The sequence below is a fragment of the Taudactylus pleione genome, unplaced genomic scaffold, assembly GCF_031769625.1.
Source record: "Taudactylus pleione unplaced genomic scaffold, aTauple2 ptg000726l, whole genome shotgun sequence".
Lineage (NCBI taxonomy): Eukaryota > Metazoa > Chordata > Amphibia > Anura > Myobatrachidae > Taudactylus > Taudactylus pleione.
In genome coordinates this window covers 9,068,193-9,089,369 of record NW_028285128.1, presented here as the reverse complement: position 1 = coordinate 9,089,369, position 21,177 = coordinate 9,068,193, and the positions used below count along the sequence as shown (strand labels likewise).

The 21,177-nt window shown below is 44.6% G+C and overlaps 1 protein-coding gene across 1 annotated transcript in view; it reads right to left on the bottom strand.

Moving 5' to 3' along the window:
* Positions 1-21,177, bottom strand: part of GRAP2 (GRB2 related adaptor protein 2) — a 119,585-nt gene that overhangs the window by 58,789 nt on the left and 39,619 nt on the right. The window contains exons 2-3 of the mRNA XM_088456885.1: positions 11,913-12,004; positions 4,420-4,539 (exon numbers count right to left, since the gene is read on the bottom strand). Coding sequence (XP_088313011.1) covers positions 4,420-4,539; positions 11,913-11,926 — 134 coding nt within the window. The 5' untranslated portion in view covers positions 11,927-12,004. The remainder of the gene's footprint in view (positions 1-4,419; positions 4,540-11,912; positions 12,005-21,177) is intronic.

Here is a 21,177-nt window from a genome sequence, read left to right as displayed (position 1 = left end):
TATAATGTTCGTCTGCCATTTTATCTTCTTCACTGACACACAGACACCAAAGGGCAAATGTAATTGTCTGCGAGATACAGGAATCAGAGCAATTCTGGTGAGCCTGCCCATTTATTTTTTAAAGCGCCAGTATTTTAAAAGACAATACCAGGTAGGTTTTGCCTTTTAAATTATTTTTCTCAAATTAATATTTTATTCCTGGATGGTGCAAAAAGCCATCTCATTAAAAATATAGGACAACTCCTGACTTTGTGCCCACCTGCTCTGGAAGCTTAACTATGGAGCCTGCTTAAGCTTTCAGTTCCAACTAAAAACCCAAATGGGGTTCCACTGGGCAAATGCTGGATCCCTGGAATTCTTGGAGTGGCTAGTAAATATGAATTGCTAGCCAAGCAATAACTAGACTTTTTGGTGCCCTGGGCCAGAAAAAAACCCTCCCCCATTTTTCAAATAGGACATAAGGCGCGCACCTGAAAAAGGGACGTGTCCTCATGGGGAAGGGGCATGACAAATCTTATTTGTCCCGTACGATGATGAAGGGTTACCGATCCCTTTGTACAACTGTTATCCAGGTGTCACTGCCAAATAGTGAGAATCCAGTGACTGCAGTGATGATACACAATAATTATGCAGTATAACTCACCAGCTCTAGATGTAGGAGGGCACTGGTGACACCTGCAGCAGGATCTGTCCATCAGAACAGCCATGCACAAGTCTGGAGCCAGCAGTATAGATCTCCGACTGAAGGTATAGAAGAGTGCTGCTTGTAGTGTATATGCAGCAACACTTATTATGATTTGTCACTGAGGTAAAGTAACAGTCAGCTGGCTTGACTTTCAGGATTATCCATTCACTAGGTGCGAGCCACTTGCCGCTATGTCTACTGTACTTTGAAAGCTGCTCTCACCGGGGATGATTTAGCTCGGTGTTAATGCATACATGCCAACCCTCCCGCATCTCGCGGGAGGCTCCCGTTTTTTTAACAAGCCTCCCGCTGCCCCGCAGAACTAATGAAATCTCCAGCATACCCCTTAGCCCTGTCTGAAATCCGGACTGCGCATGCGCGAGTCCGGATGTGACAGGAGCAGGACCTGACAGAAGTAAGTACCGCGGGGTTGTGCGTCGGCCGCCTCGCCCAGCAAGCAGGAGTGCAGATCCTCCCGTGTCACTGACACTGAGCAGGCAGAGACGAGAGTTCTCTCCTGCTGCAGTGGGGAAAGCTGCAGCTACAGCAGTGGAGTTTTCTCCTCCTCCCTGCCTGATCAAGGTAAGGAAGTAATAGTAAATAGTAGTGCTCAGGGGGTGCGTGTGTGCCCTGTAATGGGAGCTGCGCTGCGGGCAGAGGGATAACCGGGCAGGGGAGGGATGGGCAGGAGAGCAGGACATTGCAGCAATAGCAGCTGGATTAAGGAGGGGGTAGAGGGGGTAACTGCCCTGGCAACCCGCTGTCGGGCCCCCCAGCCCTTGATTTTACAGCTTAAAAGCTTAACAGTGAAGAGATGGAGAACTCCGATCAGAGGGCGGGGGCTACATGGCACGGGGCGGAGCTACATGGCACAGTACATACAAGCAGCATGAGGGACTGAGGAGAGGATCTCTGCAGACAGTGTACACACTACACAGTGTAAGGTAGTAACATGGACGGGGGGCACTATGTATAAGTGTGTGATTATATGTAAATATGGGCGACAGTATGTATATACTGTACATGTGTGTGATTGTACAGTACATATGCATGTATACTTGTTTGTAACAGTATGTATGTGGGAGTGTGTGTATATGTGTGTGACTGCCTCTCTCCCCCCCATTCCAGAGGTCACCTCACCTTGCAGGAGTCCTTGCTGTCAGCTCTTATTAGCCTGCTATGCCCATGTCACACTGCTATACCCAGATAGCACTGATAGCCAGCACCCCTTCCCCCACATACCAGGGGTCACGTCACCCAGCAGGAGGCAGTGGTGGCAGCTATGACTATTATCCTTGTGCCCATGTTACACTTTTACAGCAAAATATACTGGTGACAGCTGCCAGCTCTCTCCTGCAACCCCTATGCCCCCCTCCCCACCAATGCTAGAGGTCACCTTACCTTGCAGAAGGCATTGCTGGCACTGTACCCCCTTTTACACTGTTACACCAAAATACTACTAAGATCAGCTACCAGCATTCTACTGCCCCTCCCTGTACCTTGCCCAATGCTGCTCTTAGTATTACTCATACTTTGCCTACTCTAACTGATTGTCAGGGAGACTGAAATAGTAGCAATCTCCCTGTCTCCCTGAAGAGGCTAGTAATCTCCCTGATTGTACCTTACCCCCATTATTTGGGTCCGTTTACATTTGTATGTAAATTACTTTTACGACATGCCTCTAAGATGTAGCAGTACACGCCCACTTTACCGCCGTACTTACAGGTGTTGCTTTCACAATCTCCCTGAAATATATATCAAAAGTAGGCAAGTATGTGTTAATGTTGTACCTGGCTGTCTGTCTCCTGCCCTGTTTATTTAATCTGTTACTTAGGGGCCCATTTATCAACAAGTTTATTATACGCAACAAATTTTAAAACTCATTGCATATGATAAATGGTGCTCCAGCCAATCAGCTCCCAATTTGCATTTTTCAAACAGATGACAGTTGGGAGCGGATTGGCTGTAGCACCATTTATCATATGCAACGACTTGATAAAACTTATCGATAAATAGACCCCCTATCAAGCTGGGTACACACGTAATACAGAGAGCATCACAGTGATCACCAAATAATAGACAGAATCGCAGTGATCACCAAATAATAGAGAAAGAATCGCAGTGAATGGCAGATAATGCAGAGACCCTCAGTGACCCCTATATAACAGATATGAATAATGCCCCCCCACACACACAATACCCACCCACACACACACATTAATACACCACCCCCACCATAGACAGTATTAAAACACCCCACCCCAAGAAAAAAGCAAATGCACCCCTCCCTCCCAATTGCATAAGTTTACCAAAACCCTAGATAAAAGGACAACATTTTCACACCAACACTGGCACTTACCTGTCCAGAGGGAGGATCTAGTGTCTGGTCCTGCCTGCATAGCTCCAGGGCACAGGAAAAGCATAAAAGAGACAGTATAGACTGGAGAAGGGACAGAGACTCGGGTAAGAGGACGGGGTCTTGGGAAGGGACATGAGATAGTCTACTAGAATAGTCAGACAGGGATGCGCATCACAAGATAAGATAAATCAGCTATGGAGACATAGGACCTCATTCAGAGTCGGTCATTGCAGCCGCTCGGTCGTAAGGGAAAAGGACCGGATATGCAAATGAAGCGCTCACAAGTTGCGTCGTTAAGATGGCAACGTTAGCTGGACGAGCGAGGGTAGGATGCGGCCGTAACACTAAAAACACGCCCCCTTCTCGTTCGCAATACACGTCATCTCCGGGCATATAAAGATTAATCGAGACCATCGGGAACCATCGGAGCTGGTCATAGAGTTTAAGGTTGACCATACCCTCTCTTAAGCACTACGATCAAGTCAGTGTAAAAACCTCCCATGTCACATGTGCCATGACACTACTTAGTTAATTATGAACACCCATAAAACGCCGTTTGCATAGTCAGGCACCTTCCCCTGTTACCACCCACAAACAACTCAATCTGTCACTCAAACTAATGACCTGGCTATTTCTGATCGTAATAGCTAGCTTGCGCACACGCATTGCGAATTTTATGCTTGCGCAGTTTAGCGACCATCGGTTGCGTACGACCGAGCGGCCGCAACGACCGACTCTGAATGAGGTCCATAATCCCAATTGTCCTGGTTATTTTATTTACTCTATCATAGAATGAGAACTAAGGTGAGTGCAGCTGGTATGGTAAGTGTATACGGATAGATAGGTTTGGATAAAATACACTTATATATGTTGGTTCCTTGAAATATGTAGACACAGGAAACAAAGGGTAGATTTCCGTTTTCCCATATCACATGCTTTAAGGGTGGAGTCACATAAAAACTTTCTCTTCTGTGTTTTTCCTCCAGAACTATTTGTTAATAAAGATGTTGTGTCATACTGAAATGAATGGGTTTTGCTTAGACAGTATCACACAAAAACCTTTTTTTTCTTTTGCTTTGACAGCTGTTAAAAAGCTGGAAGCAGAGTTTAGGGCCAGCAGCAAAAAATCCTTCAAAAAAATGGCATCATAGAAGTCTATGTTATTTCTCCTGCATCTGTCAAACCAGTCATTAAACAGCTGGTAAAACATTTCTTGGATACTATGCAGAAGATTTCAAGCAGCAGGAAGAAGACTCTGTAAATAATACTGAAGAGCTCTTATCCCTAGATGTGTGTCTGCTGCATGATAAGATGTCCTGCGACACCATTGTAGCAAAGTGTGACCAAATGTAGCACCAATGCACCCGTACTGTACCTGACTGAGATGGAATATTCCCCTTTAGACGTCTGACTGGCACGAATGATGAAAGATCCAATTCTCTTGCCCATGAGTGCATTCTCAGCTTCCATACGGGTAATATTCTCACAATACCACCTGTCATGGGAAGGTCAGGAGGAAGAGATTACTGCCGGCTACTCCATGTTTTCATTCAATATTAAATATTGTATAACAACGTTTTAACCAAACAAATTATATATTCCCAATTGTAAAGCACAAGGAAATATATTGGTGCTATAGACAGTATGTAACTGTTTATTATTATTATTATTATTATTATTATTATTATATAATATTTCTATTCAATATGAATTTGTAGTCAATTATAAAAGGTTCCTTGGAGTAAATTTACTAAAGGTAAATTTTCAGTTCCATTCTATTTTCTGGTGATGTTAAGGTGAATTGGTGGTTATTTTGACAATCAGGTATTTACTAAAGGTGAAACTGACTCAAAATCCCTGAAATTCAACTTCACACACAAATAGATCATCGGTACTTCTCCATAGCCATCAGTAGAAAGAGCTTATTTACGAACAGTTCATTTGAAAATAGAACAAAAATAGACCACGGGAGTGCCATGGGAGTGCCATAAGTGTGTCATACGAGTACCATAAGTGTGTCATAGGAGTACCATGGAAGTGTCATGGGAGTACCATAAGTGTGTCATAGGAGTACCATGGAAGTGTCATGGGAGTACCATAAGTGTGTCATGGGAGTACCATGGAAGTGTCATGGGAGTACCATAAGTGTGTCATAGGAGTACCATGGCAGTGTCATGGGAGTACCATAAGTGTGTCATAGGAGTACCATAAGTGTGTCATAGGAGTACCATGGAAGTGTCATGGGAGTACCATAAGTGTGTCATGGAAGTGTCAAGGAAGTGCCATGGGAATGTCATGGGAGTGCCATAAGTGTGTCATGGAAGTGTCATGGAAGTGTCATGGGAGTGTTAGGGGAGTGTCATGGGAGTGCCATAAGTGTGTCATGGAACTGTCATGGAAGTGACATGGGAGTGCTATGGGAGCATCATGGGAGTGTAATGAAAGTGTTGTGGGCATGTAACAAAAGCTCTGTGTGATTCTGAGTCGTGTGCATGGACAAGGGAAGCCTGTTTTTGATGGATCTCTTGCACCGAGCATGGGGACTGGAGTAAGTGCCGATACTAATGATGACGGTTGCGTAAAATCAGCGGGCGACACTGGTTTCCGCTTGCACACGCCTAATCCCTCGCATTAGTGGTACAGATACTTACATTAGCATAAGGTAGTAAATAAAGCTCCAGTAGTTGCCCGTAACTACAGTTACTATGCGTGCTCATTAAAACAAGTTCAAATAAAAGTGAAAGCAGATTAAACTTCTTAAGGGTTATTCAATTCTGCCAGATGCGCGGTCGCGCACGTCACCCAGAATTACAGTCCAGAAACTTTGCTTATTTTCTGTACATCTTTTCGGAGGTGTGAGGCAAAATGAGAGATGCCGCAGTCCCGATGTGCTGGCATCTGAACGCCATTCTGACACCACTCACATCATCTAGTACTGAGTCAACCCCCTGAAAGCAGGTATTCTCCTTGGCACAACTCAGCTGTGCGCGGCTATTACTGTATATTGCGTTCTATCTTCGCCATAGACATAACAGTATATTTCGGGCACGTTTTTGCTGTGTGTCAATAGGCAATATTTATGGACAAATTTACATTCACAATGTGAATTATAAGGTGCAAATAATGACATTTCTAAGGAGGCTTGTGTCATCCAGCAATTCACTAACACACTGTGTAATGATTAATCAGAGTTGTACTAGACACAAATATGCCTAATTATGTTTATAATCAAATTCTTTATTTCCACTTGGTGAGTTACTTTATATTGTAAAGGTCGGGGAAATGCCACATATTAGCCGCTTTCTGATTTTTAATGTATAAAATAGACTTGGAATACAGTATACATTAAATATTGGAATACAGTATACATGAAATATTGGAATTCAGTATACATTAAATATTGGAATTCAGTATACATGGAATATTGGAATTCAGTATACATTAAATATTGGAATACAGTATACATGGAATATTGGAATTCAGTATACATTAAATATTGGAATACAGTATACATGGAATATTGGAATTCAGTATACATTAAATATTGGAATTCAGTATACATTAAATATTGGAATACAGTATACATGGAATATTGGAATTCAGTATACATTAAATATTGGAATACAGTATACATTAAATATTGGAATACAGTATACATTAAATATTGGAATACAGTATACGTTTTTGGTCCTTCACCAGAATTGAAGATGTCAAAGATCTATTTTGGAAACTCTCCAATTTTATTCCCAGCATCAGTTATCTGCTTATTACTCACAGCTATGTTATTATAACAAGGGACTTGCACTAATGTAACGTTCTTTCTATAGACTCATATGAGGACTGCTGTTGTTGGATGTTGCATTATTTAAATGCTACTGAGCTATCTGTATAATATTTGTGATGCTCAGAAGTAATCTCTAACAGACTGCAGTGTCACCGTTACTATGGGAAGGCCCAGCTGCTACCAGAGGCGTAATGTTAACCTTTGTCTCTGGAGTTTATCCCTGGTCTTGCTGGCCTTCACCGGTCACTAAGCGAAGGGTCGCCCAGTGGATCTGGATTGTTCACTCCAGTTCTAGTTCAGTATCCATGCATATCACAAGTCTGTGGTTCCTACATCATCACTAGTGTGCCTATAGTCCTGTTTGTACCCATGAGCCAAAGTATTATTAAGCCTCCACGTTTCCTATGCACATCCATCATACCTTAGGGCCCTGAGCCGGATCTACAGAATACCAAAACCGTGACAGTAAGACAATTCATGTATGGGTAAAGTCATAGCCTAGCATCACTAGTACACTGTGAGCGGCTTTTCGATACGTGTGCTACAGTGGCGTCACAAAGGAAGTGCAGGCCGCCCACGGGTGTCACTCGTCAAGGGGTAGCACCAAAGTGCCCGACTCCTCATCAGTGACAGGAGCCGGGTGCTGGATTGTAGCATTACGTGCAGTGCTCAGTTCCTGACACAGTGAGGGAACCAGCACTGCACACTGACTGGTTTCCGGGGGGCAGTCCGCCACTCCAGGACCCCCGCAGTGAGTAAAGCGGGAGTTTGGGCCATGAGGCCATGCTCCCTTCCCACAAGGCCATGCATCGGGTGTCACCACGAGGAGGGACGCCACTGGTGTGCAATTATTACACACAGGAATTCAGGGTGGAGTCATCTTCAGGTGTTTAACCCTTAAAGAAATGAAATAACAAACCACATAAATATCTCACATTGCTCCGTATGAGCCCCATTGCATGTAGCAGACCGGGAGACTTGTCACGGCTAAGCAATAGTGAACCTGTTTCAATTGTCATAAGTGAACTATACATGCGCATGTTGCAATTACTAATTATTTTCCACTAGGTTTATCATAAGATATGGGCACCTTTTATGCTATTCATTATTTACTTGCTGTTTTGAGGCAAAGTTAGCCATCTCCCATGAGCTTAAATACTGTGCAGCAGTGTACAAAGAAATACACTTGCTTCACCTTTGTACAGTTTCTTAATGAAAGAATCAGACCTAAGAGGATCAGAGCCGGATTAAGGTCTGTGGGGGCCCCTGGGCAACCAACTTGTTGGGGCCCCTATATACCACCGTTTTTTGTCACCCTAGGAACATTTATTTCTTTGTATGCTAATGCCCCCAGTAGTAATGCCCCTCTTGGCATGCCCACTGTAGTAGTGCCCCTTATGCAATCTCCCCAGTAGCAGTGCCCCCTGTAATGGTCCCCCCTATGCAGGCCCCCTGTAGTAGTTCCCCTTATGCAGTGCCCCCAGTAGTGGTCCCCTATGCAGTGCCCACAGTAGTAGTCCCCCTATGCAGTGCCCCTTATATAGTGCCCACAGTAGTAGACCCCCCTATGCAGTGCCCCTTATATAGTCCCCCCAGTAATGCTCCTCAATGCAGTGCCCCCTGTAGTAGTTCCCCCTTATGCAGTGCCTCCAGTAGTGCCCCCCCATGCAGGCCCCTTATATAGTGCCCCCAGTAATGCTCCCCTATGCAGTGCCAGTGCCCCCAGTAGTGGCCCCCCTATGCAGTGCCCCCAGTAGTGCCCCCCTATGCAGTGCCAGTGCCCCCAGAAGGGGCCCCCCTATGCAGTGCCAGTGTCCCCAGTAGTGGCTCCCTATGCAATGCCAGTGTCCCCACTAATACCACTCCCATGCAGTGCCACTGCCCCCAGTAGAGCCCCCCTATGCAGTGCCCCAAGTGGTGGCCCCCCCATGCAGTGCCAGTGCCCCATTACAAATACATTAAAAAAAAACCCACTTACCTGAATCCTGCCGCTCCTTCCGCGACCGCTGCTATCCGCTCCTCCGGCAGGCAGTCTATGGGAGAGATGTCATGAGGAAAGACGTCATGACATCTCTCCCATCACCCACTGCGGGAGCCGGAAAGCGGAGCTCATGAGTGAGCTCCAGCCCGGCTCCCTCCGTGGGTGCAGCAGCCAATGAGAGTCTGTGTGACTCTCATTGGCTGCCAAAACAAACGGCGGTGTGTTTGTAGTAACAACAAACACACCACCACCGGCACCCGGCGGCAGTGTGTTCTTTGCTTTGTGTGTAGTGTAGACCGCACTACTGTGGTCCGCACTACACTGAATTTGTGTGGGGGCCCTCTATGTGTGGGGGCCCCTGGACGACCGCCCCTATCGCCCCGCCCATAATCCGACCCCGAAGAGGATAGTTTCAAAGTAACTAAGTAAAGGACTATAGGTAGAAGGTACTGGCTCATGTATGTTTAAGCATACCTCCCACATTCAAACATGCAAAATCAGGACTGAAATAAGCCCCACCTCGATCCTTCCGAGAAACACCCACTTTTGGTTGAGACTCTGGGCCTGATTCAGAGCCGCTAGTAAGCGGCCGCTCGTTCGCTCCGAGCGATGTTCGCACAACTGCGCATGCATATGGGTCGTAATGCGCATGCACCAACCAGTCATTGCGGTCGGAAATCGAGCGCTCGCAAAATAGCGAGTGCCTGCTAATTTGAGTGACAGGATGAGGCGTTTGTGGGTGGTAACAGGGGAAGGTGCTTGAAAACGGGGAGTGGAGATCCGAACGCAGGCGTGCCAAACGGTCAAAACGGGCGTTTTAAGGGTGTGCATAATTACTAAAGCAGCGTCATCGACCACGTCACTTGGTTGTTTCTTAGCCTGAACTGTTCGCATGATTGCGGTAGGAAAATCCAACCACAAGCACTGCGAGCAGTTCAGACGCCTTTCGATGTACTCGCTTAATCTAATAAATAGCGGAGATGACGTAGGATGCGAGCGGCCAGGGGGCGTCTTTACAAAATAGCGAGCGCATGTTTCGTTCTCTCGCTCAGACATAGAGGCGTCAACAGACCACAAAGAGCGAGCGCTCAATTTAAATAGCCGGCCCCTTTTTCTAAACGAGCGAGCGCAAATAGCGTCCGGCTCTGAATCAGGCCCTCTGCCTCTTCTTGAGTTCCACAAAACAGGACGGTCCTACCAAATTCAAACAGTTGCTAACTAGTTGCAGCTGTGCAAGCCACCACTTTATCCACCATCTTGTATTGGACATTAGGGTCCTGATATAGATTTGGAAGTGGATCGAGCATACTATGCTGAAAAGAAACATGACATGACTGGAGAAAATGTGCATATTCGCCGTTAGGTCAGAGTTGGACGTATCTTGAGATGTGACCGCTTCTGCGTGTGTATTATTTGCACCTGGTTTTCTACTAGTCATCATCACCAGTGCGCATTCCACCTGCCTTACACTAGGTACAAAATAACTTTTGCTTAGGTTTAGGTGAACACGTGAAACCTTGCCTAAGTGAGAACGACCTGTTACAAACCAGTTCAGCTTATTTGGTCACAATACGCAAATGCTTACAAATGCAGCGTGAATTGAGCAATATTGGTTCTGCATTCAGCACTGCATCAGTCCTACAGTATTTATGTACGTTTTAAATTGACACTCCTTTAGGAATATGTGAATATGTGTATTTGTTTTTGGACTTAGAGGTAGGTGATTGTACTGTACTTAATAATTGATGATAAATGTTACCCTAACACAAAGAACACACACAGAGGCGGAAGCTATTGAATAAGAATAATTTATATACACTTATTTTATTCTCCCTTTATTCTCAGGACCTGCAGAGAAGACTTCTGAGGTAAAAATAAAAAATAAACAGGATAATTATGCCTCATGGAATAGGATTTAGCCAGTTGTATAATATCTTGTTTACTGATGTTTTATTGGAGGCCTATTAGGATTAACCATTTAAGAAAAATTTCAACATAATGAAATTCTGCAAAACATCCAATATTTTAGATTGTCTTTTGTTTGTAGCAGTGTGAAATTACCACTTAAATAGGAACATTACCTGCATAATGAAATCACTCTAATAACACAGAAGTCAAAACACACTCAGCAGCAGAATGAAGCACAGTGGGTGCATTTTCAAACAGTAATGAGCTAGTTGTAAATATGTTTTACAATATTAAAAACTGCTGAATCCCAGCCTGAGGATGGCACCATCTCCCATATGGATAGACGCTACAGGCATAGAACCAGTTTTCCCCTAACAATCTTATATTTAATGGCAAAGGTGCTTGGCCTAATGGATTGAAGCCTTAACACATGTTTCAGTTTATTGGATCAAAGTGTGGCTTGTGTGGACATGGCCTTAGTGCCTGGAATAAAAGCAACCAATCACCAACTAGTTTTTACCTGTTTAGAACAAGTTATGCAATGAAAGGAAGTGCATGATTGGTTGCTGTAGTTTATGATCAAACATTGCAACTACTGTAAGAGCGTGCTTCAGAGGTGGGTGCAGTTTCAATTCTTTCACAACTGGCCAATGCTTTGTCTATTGTGCATGTGTCTGAGCCGCACTGCTCGTGTGCCATGATGGTCTTGTGACTGCGGTCACAGTGTGGAGTTAGAGGCAGTTTAATTGACAGCCAGTGACCATTTGGGGGAAATAACGGGGAGTGGTGAGTAAAACTCAGGAGTGTCACAAACATTTTTGGGAGGGGGAGGTTGCAGCCAGCGATAGCATCTTCGGAAGCATTGGTTCTGGCCCTGGCATTTCAGTTGCGATGGACAGTCTGAGCAACCGTAGGGCTGATCAGCGGTCCAGTGGTGCCGCCGCCGGGTGTCTCTTTACAAAAGATGGCTCCTGCAGAATTTGCACATGTTCTCAGATCTGCTGCGACCGAAGACGCAGCACAGACCACATTTGCTTTCACCTCTGTATCAGGTCCAATGTGCGCTTTAATCGCCCACTGCAAGTATTGATATTAAGTGCAAGTTTTGTGAGACAGATCTCTGTTATGACTTTGATCTTATTTTTTTTTACTTTTTGGATTTGGTGATGTTACTTTACTAATCATATATACAGACCTTGGAACATGCATATCCAGATAGTTTTTAGGAACAAATCCCTCATTGCCCCTGAGTTCAGCCTTATACCAGTTATCATCTGAGCCAAGAATCTGTTGAGAAAACATATAAAAAATATCATCAATCAATTCATCTTCCAATCTGCATTTTATATTACATAATATGTCCATTTCTAGTGGACACTATTTATCACCTCCATGAGCATGTGAGTTGAGCTGTTCCCAAAGGTACTGGGTAAATATTGAGAGCAACATTAATCCTCATTTAAACCTGCAAACTCTCTAGACGGACATTTTCTTGTGAGATTTCCTCCAGAATATCACACTATCAGGCTCTAGAACTGTGGGCAAATCTCAGTTTTACTGTGTGAAATAAAGTAAAATGTAAGGAGACCTTTAAACAGAAAAAAAATCCCTCTTATTTCTAGACATTTGGGCATCTTAAATTGAGTGTCATTTTTTATCTTGCTGCTTTGTAATATACAGGTTTATTTTCACTTGTTTTGCTGCTTCTGGTTTGGGATCCATAATATGAAAACTCCTTATACAGAAAGAAAAAGAGTAAAAAAATAAAAAATTAAATGTAAAATATAATGGCAGTTTTGGTGTTTTTGTTGTTGGAGGGATGGGGGATGGATGATGTAAAACACACAGAACGGGCACAGAGCATTCGGGATAATGTATCCTATGCTTGGATTTTGAAGCAGAGGCAATTTTACATCTGGGGATCTTTCTGAAAACACTGGTGGAAAGATGGTTTCGCCAGCTGCTGGTGTACGGGTTAGGGGGGTGGCAGCTGCATGGGGAGAGTGGGTATTGCCACACGGAGCTTCGCTTTCTGATGCTTGGTAAATCCCACAGCATAGCAGCCTCCTTAGATTAACTATGTGGGCTACTTTGCTGTTGGGAATGGAAGGGCCTGGGAAGATATCAAAGATATCTGCTGCAGTCCCTCCATGTTAAATCCCAGGAATCCTTATTACTTGTTGGTGCCCCCCCAAAAACGGGTGTTTTGGGAGGATATCCACCAAAGCTTGTTTAATTAATAGAACCATAAGGGGCCTAGTTATCAAGTAATATTTGCGGGAACGTCTGTTTTCGGAGGATACCCGCAAATATTAAGAATCCCCCCATAGCTGCTGCAGTCTCTTCATTTCCAACAGCAGCCGCAGCCTCCATAGGTTTCTAAGGGGGCTGTGAAGCTGTCAGATTTACCAAGCTCTGGAATGCCAGGCATTCCGGTGCTTGGCCCCAATAGGATAACACCAGATGGTGTTATCCTATAATAGTCTACGGGCTACTATTTTTAAAAAAATACCGGGAAAGGGTTCCTCTGGAACTCTTGCTGGCAATGGCACAGCACGAACATCGCCGGACCATCGGACTTTGGAGTAACCATATGGTTACTAAGGTTTCCTGGCAAAACTATGCTGCCACCCACATTTTCAGGAACACTTCCCTTTGCCACCCCAGACGCCAGCTGCATGTCAATCATACTGCGGCTTACGGAGCCTTGTCACCAACATCGCAGCTGTATGGCGGCACATGCACACTGCGTCTCTGACCCTTGTGCAGTCATTCAACCATCGACCGTGAAAATATCAAGACAGTAACCACCTCTGAATGAGGCCCACAGTTATCTGTTCCTGCAAGCCAATGTTCCCTGTAAATTGTTTAACACATTAAGATAATACGCCCTACGAGCTGGTGTCATTTTAGGTGGCTGCACACTTGTGTAGCCTCAAGAACCTCAGCCGGGACTGTCATTTCAAAACCTTTTTAGATTTCTTACACTATCACACAGTGAGTCTAGCATTCAATCTGACGTTAGTAATGTCCGGGATGCCCCAATTGTTGAACTGGACATTGGCAGGATGGACAGAGCTCTATTAAATTCAGTGAATAGATTTTTGCTAAGTGGATCAACAATATATATATATAAAACAATATCAAACAATTGAGTTGAAAAGAGTCCTGGTGAACACAGGAAAATTGCAATAGAGTGCATCCAATGAACTTTGTACTCTTTTTATGTGACCCATTTGCTGAATCCAAGTACCTGCTTCCATCTCCTTTCCTTTGAAATTCATAGCATATATAGAGGCACAAGTGCAATGTACCTCTATATGAATCAAGGTTCATACCTACAGCTTGTGTTATTATTATGAAAGTGTTATTTCTGTTATCTTTTTCTATAGCAAGAATGCTGTGGACATTTTCATCCATGTCACGTATCATTTTGCACGGTACTTACATTGTGGAGTTCAGCATTTGGTAGTATCTAAGTAATGGTTTCTTTTTTTAGGGACTAAAAATCTTTAGTTCATAATTTTTGATTAGATAAAGATTAATATAATTAATAGAAGTAGGAATGAATAACTTATTTGTTGAATTTGGCACTCAGAAAGAAGCATGATATAGACATAGCAAGTATAACGATTGGACCGGATTGTTGGTGTAAGGGTTAGTATCACTGCCTCACATCGCTGAGGTCTTGGGTTCAATTCCCACCAAGGCCCTGTTTGTGCAGAGTATGGATGTTCTCCCAGTGTTTGCATGGATTTCCTCAGGGTGCGCCAGTTTCCTCCCACACAGAGGTGTCGCCCTGTCTGGTAACACCTGGTGCGCACTCTGGATACCCCCTGAGCGCCGGAGCCGCGCTCCATCCAAAAAGGGGTGTGGCCTAAATAAAGGCCCGTGGCTTCATGGGCGATCCCAATAACATCACTCCAGGGGCAGCCAGCATCACCGGAGATCACCGTAGATGCTAGGCTACCCCCGGAGACTGTGCAGCCTGCACTGTCAGCTCCTCTTCTATGACAGGAGCTGGTTGTTGCAGGAGAATATCACACTGTAGAACCCGACTCCCGTCACTGCAGAGGAGCTGGCATTTCTGTGTTACCCCCTTCGAGGGTGAAACCCGGGTATAGCCGGCACCCCCTGCACCTCCCCTATTGATGCCACTGCTCCCACAATCCAAAATCCTTAGTGTGAATGTGAGTGTTCGGGATGCGGTCATGATCCCAACCACAGGGATTCTGGTGCTCAGATTTTCAGTGCCGGAATCTTGACACCTGTCAGAATCCCGGTGCTGGCATCCCGAACACCGGGATCCCGAAGGTAAGTAGCAGGGTTAGGGGGAGGGTTAGGGGTTAGGCACTAGGGGGAGGGTTAGGGTTACGCACTAAGGGGGGAGGATTAGGTTTAGGGTGTAGGGATGGGGAGGTTTGTTTTAGGCACTAGGAGGGAGAGGTAGGTTCAGGTACCGGGGAGGGAAGGTTAAGGTAGGGAGAGGTGGAGGGTTAGGATACTGACCGACAGGTGTTGGTAAACTAACCCTGTCGGAATGCCGGCATTGGGATTCTGACTTCCGGGATCCCAAGCGCCGGCATCCTGTACCCAAACTATGTGTACATGTGATAGGGAATAGAGATTGCAAGATCTACTCAAGCAGGGACAAATACGAATGACTAAATATTCTTGGTAAAGCGCTGTGCAATATGTGTGCACAACATAAATAGTTGTTAATAAATAAACTCAATGTCACATTAGCATCCTGGTTTTCTTTCTCAATATTATGAGAGACCTAGGGGTATATTTACTAAAGTGCGGGTTTTTAGAAGTGGAGCTGTTGCCCATAGCAACCAATGAGATTTTACTTATCATTTATCTTGCACCTTCTAGAAGATAAAAGCTAGAATCTGATTGGTTGCTATGGGCAACATCTCCACTTCTATAAACCTGCACCTTAGTAAATATACCCCCTAGTTTTATGAACATGAATTTTGAACAGATAACAATACAGGCTTTTATTGTGGATATAATTGAGGCATGAGCATTTTATACAACATCATCATCATTAATTCCTGAATAGCCATGTTTCCCTATAGGGACTTGAAAAGAAGTTGAAAGATCAAATAATGACCAGTGACTCACAGCTGAAAGGAGAAAATCAGGTCAGCTGAGCTAAGCTTCTGTCATCTGCAAATTCTAAACTCTGGGTCATATCATACTGATCATATTGATTCAGATGTATTCCTGGCAGATAGAGATGTGATAACCTTTACTTTGACGAACGAATCTCCATTACATTTTTATTTATTGCAATCGTATCCTAAAACAGGTCTGCGCTCATTGTAAATGCATCCCCTGGATTTACCAAAGGAGAGAAATTAACAAAAATGTACCTTTAAACAAAACACTCTGTGAACTGTCTGTGGGTATACTTTAGAAAAAAGGAGAGGCTAAGTTGTTGAATAAAACAGGTCACAAAATAACAAGAGTACTTATGCTTAGCCTGTTGGATCGTCACACACAAGTCCTTTTTCCCTGGTCTATGAAAAAAAAATAACCCACCCTATTAAGGCATCTTCCCAGAGTAATGAATCACAGCAAGGCCTGTTTATCTGTATACTCTATGGATTTCACAACAGTTTCATTCTCTATGTTAATTGACTGAAGCTTTCAGAATGTGGATGGCGTGAGGTGAGAAGCCAGCAATTTCATTTTATCCCTCCAGCTATACATGGCTCCCATCTCCAGGGAAGAGAAGGCACGAGGAGGGTATAACCTGAAATTGTATTTATTTAACACATTTTAGAGAGACAACAATCCTGAACTCGCCTCTGTCCAGGGAAATTAAAGCAGTTTTGTTACTGAGTGTCTCGGTGTTTAAAGAATTGTGGCGAAAAAAAACCTAACATTCTCGTTGGCAATACAAAACCATTTTATAGCTGCTTCTACCACAATTTGCAGTAGACATTTATAATACTGCTGCAAATTGTAGTGATATATTTGTTAGAGAGGAGTGCGCTCCAGTGCTGTCTCCTGTCTGTAGTGAAGCCAGCCAGCCACCTTCACCAAGATGGCTACCGGACCACTAACTGCAAATGCGCCACCCTGCACCGTCTTGGATGTGTATTATGTTCTGTACGGAAGTGCAGCACATGTTCCTCTAGGGCAGTGGAGGCGAACCTATGGCACACATGCCAGAGGGGGCACTCAGAACCCTTTCTGTGGGCATGAGCCGTCGCCCCAGCACAGCACAGCGCGGGGCAGGGCTGCACCCCTCCACGTGCCTAAAGACATCCAGCCAGCACTCTACACAGCACAGGCTGAGGGAAGCAGCACAGGAGGTGATATCTGTCTCCGGATCAGGTTGGTGGTCTCGGGTTATGGGTGCTGCGGGGCCGGACGCCTGATTTTTCTTCAATTCAATTTGGGGAGCACGGGTCAGAGGGACGGTGCGGGGGCTATGTCGTGATGACCCCCATCCCTAGTGTGTGTGTAAACTAGGGATGGGGCTCTATACATGTCTATACGGCATAATATATTATAAGTATATTGCAGAACATGAACTGGGGGCTGAACTATGGGGCATGATATGATTTGGGGCATAACTATGTGGCATAAAATGATTTGGGGCATGACTATATTGCAGAACATGAACTGGGGGCACAACTATGGGACATTATATGATTTGGGGCATGACTATATTGCAGAAAATGAACTGGGGGCACAACTATGGGGCATTATATGATTTGGGGCATAACTGGGGCATAATATGATTTGGGGCATAACTATATTGCAGAACATGAACTGGGGGCACAACTAATTATATGATTTGGGGCATAGCTATATTGCAGAACAGGAACTGGGGGCACAACTAATTATATGATTTGGGGCATAACCAGTGCTTGAAGTGGTAATTTAGAAGTGGGGGTATGGAGATTGAATCTTCCCCCCCCATGGGCCCCTGCTTCCATATCACCCCATTGTACTCCTAACTCCCGCCTCACACTTCTCCCTGCCTGCTCCCCTCTCTCACACCTTGCCCTTCCCTTACTGATTCCCTCTCTCTTTCACCCCCTACAATAGTTAGCCTGCCTCCCTCTGTCTGCCCCACTCTCTATTCCCTCTCTCACATCCTCCCCTCTCTCCAATTCCCTCTTCCCTGCGCTGCTGGAGTGGAGCCACCGGGATCCTCGGGTCTTCATAGCAGTTTATCTGGCGTCACTACTAGCCAATGAGAAGCTGCCATTTGGCAGCTACTCATTGGCTGGCGGCTGCGAGCCCTGCGATTGGCTGGCGGCCGCGAGTCCCGTGATTGGCTGGCGGCTGCGAGCCTCGTTTATTGGCTGGCAGCCGCCCAGTGCAGCCGGGACCAGATACTTTGCTGTGCTATATAAGTAACTATTATTAATAATAATACTCTGCATTACTCTGTGCTACCGCTGACATTGACATCCGCTGTTATATCTGTCAGCGCTGTTATCCTAATGAACCTGCTAGGCTGTTTAAGGATATCTGTCTGACCTAATCTCCATCTCACAGTTCTGCTGGTGCCTATTGTTTTACTCCAATAGGACATATCAAAACTGATAAGTCACCAAAATGATTTCTAATATCTGTAGTAGCTGAAATAACTAATAGTGCATTATTCCTCAATATAGATAACTTTACTAATGTGTAATAATGTCAAGACATCAAAACTCTGATTTCATCATTACATAAATCACATTACATTAGTTTACACCAATATTATTTAGTGGAGTTTATAAATATATTAGATATATTATATACATGTTTACTATAAATACCAAGTTACAGTAGCTGTAAAGAACTAAATATAAGCAAGAGAGGCCGGGTATATTTTGCACTAAACTAAGCACATCTTTCATTTAACGATTGGCAAACATACTGTAATACAATGATTTTATGTTGCTACATAACAATTGAAACATGCAACAATTGCTATTTTGCAGGTGGTCATGGATAAACACTATCTTGGACACAATTTGCTAGCTCCTTCTATTGCCTAAACCAGTGGTTTCCAAACTGTGCGCTGCAGCTGTCATCGGGGTGCCGTGGCCGGAGGGAAGCTGCTGTCAGTTTTTTTTTCTGTGCATCACAGGACAGGGTTTGCTGATTGGAGCCAGAGCTGGAGAGGAGGCGGGACGGGGCGGCGGTTTAGATGTGATCACGTGGGAGGGGAGGATCGGAGGAGTGTCTTTAATAAAATGATTGGCAGCTATGTTTATTTGTTATTTGTGTGCATGACTGTGTTTAAGTGAAAGGTATGTGTGTCTGTGTGAGTCTGACTGTCATGGCTCAACTCAGTGAAGTGTCTTGAGACACGGCTCTTTAGAGAGAGCAAGCGCTGGAGCCAGAGGGGAGCCAGCGACTCAGAGTGAGTCGCTGACAGCTCCGCCCCCCGCAGCCCAGCACTACAGCTCAGGGTTCTCACTGACTCTCCTGAGTCAGTGAACTCCCCGAGCCCTGGCAGTAGCTGTGTGACTCAGTGAGTCGCTGACAGCTCTGTCCCCCGCAGCCCAGCTCAAGCCTCTGCACTGTCTCAGGAGACTTAAGGTGCATACACACTAGACGATATGCTCCCTGAGCGATATCGTCTAGTGTGTCCCCGGCAGGCTGTGCTCAATGTCGTTCATGACATTGAGCACAGCCGCTGAACGATATCATTAGCGATATCGTTCAGCGCCGGGCTCTCTCACCCATTCCCTGACATGCAGCAACCTGACGAGGTCGTCAGGTTGGCCTGCATGTCAGCCCGATGAACGAAGATGACGAACGACCCGCGGGAACGTGCGTCGTCGTTCATCTTTTTTGTGTTATAAATGGACGATAAAGTGGACGACTGAACGATAACGATATCGTTATCGTTCAGTCGTCCACTTTAATCGCCCAGTGTGTACGCACCATTAGTGCACTCCCCGAGCCCTGGCAGTAGCTGCACGACTCAGAGTCAGCTACTGCCAGGCAGCTCCGCCCCCTACACTGCTGATCTGACACAGTGGAGAAGTATGATCAGGTCGGATCAGCAGTGTAGGGGGTGGTGCTGCCATTCACTAGCTCCCACTGACAGAGAGGCTAGGGGAGGTGACAGAGAGGCTAGGGGAGGTGACAGAGAGGCTAGGGGAGGTGAACAGCGGCTAGGGGAGGTGACAGAGAGGCTAGGGGAGGTGACAGAGAGGCTAGGGGAGGTGGGTGTCTCGACTCACCAAACACTGAGTGACTCGAATCATTTGCTCATCTGAATGATTCGAGTCAGTGTGTTGAGACACTCACTCACTAGCCATCTCTGTCTGACTGTTTGTCTGTGTCTGTGTGTGTCCTGGATGCTGGATAAGTGTAGTGATGATGTAGGATCTTGTAAAGGAAAGAGGGAGAGTTATGAGGACAGGATAGAGGGGTGGGGGACATAATAAACAGGGTGTCATGAATATTACCTACAGAGGAGAATGTCCGGATAGAGGTGAGCTGAGGGAGAGAAGTGAGAGAGGATGACAGGATAGGGGAAATAGGGATAAGTTATAAGAAAGAAACGGTAGATGAGAATTACCCGCATTCCATTATAACCAAGTATTTGGAAACCCCCCTTTCAAAATCCTGCGTTTGCCACTGATTATCCCTGTTGTACTTGAGCTAACTGGAGCAAATGCACCTCTAGAATTTCCAGGTATCACCATTAAGTAGACATATTGAGCACAGGTGTCAGACTTTGGTATCTTCATGAGACACCTACTTACTTGTAATGAGCTCCTAGACTTCCATCTCATGAATATTGGTTCACTCTACAAAATGGCTGCCTTGTCTCTGTTTAGGTAACAGGTGCACATTTAGCTTTAATAATTTTATGTGGAGTGGAATCAAAGTGGTTAAGGGTAATATACTTTTTGAATCACATTTCCTGTGCTGGGTATTGTAAAATGTAGCTTTTGTGAGTGCATAAGGAATACACTTCCTCCACTGATTATAATGCATGTGCAAATCTCATTAAACTTATACACTTTTAATTTAGCCTAGTGCAGAAGTAGCCACACAAATGAAAACATAAAACAGATTATGATATATAATTGCACCCGCTCCGAGGTGGCAAAGATTACCAAGGCCAATATAAGTGTTTAACATTTAGTTTTCACAGCATGCTTGCCATAATAAATATAGCTCATAAATCATTGCAAATGTTTAAGTAAAAGCACACATAATATGAAAATCGTTTCCAAGAAAGGATTAAGGGCTATTAAAAATTGCATACAGTACCTTTAAATATTTTATTATACAATACGTTTTTGCTTTCATGCATTAAAATAATATGTTCATGCTTCACAGCAATATACATAATGTATTAAGCTTTATTTTTGTTATATGACATTATTTATAATTGCAAGTTCTACTGAGCAATGACTACTGTTAGTACGCATAACTCTACTTTTTCTCCAGGATCCAGTGTAAATTGGTAACAGTAT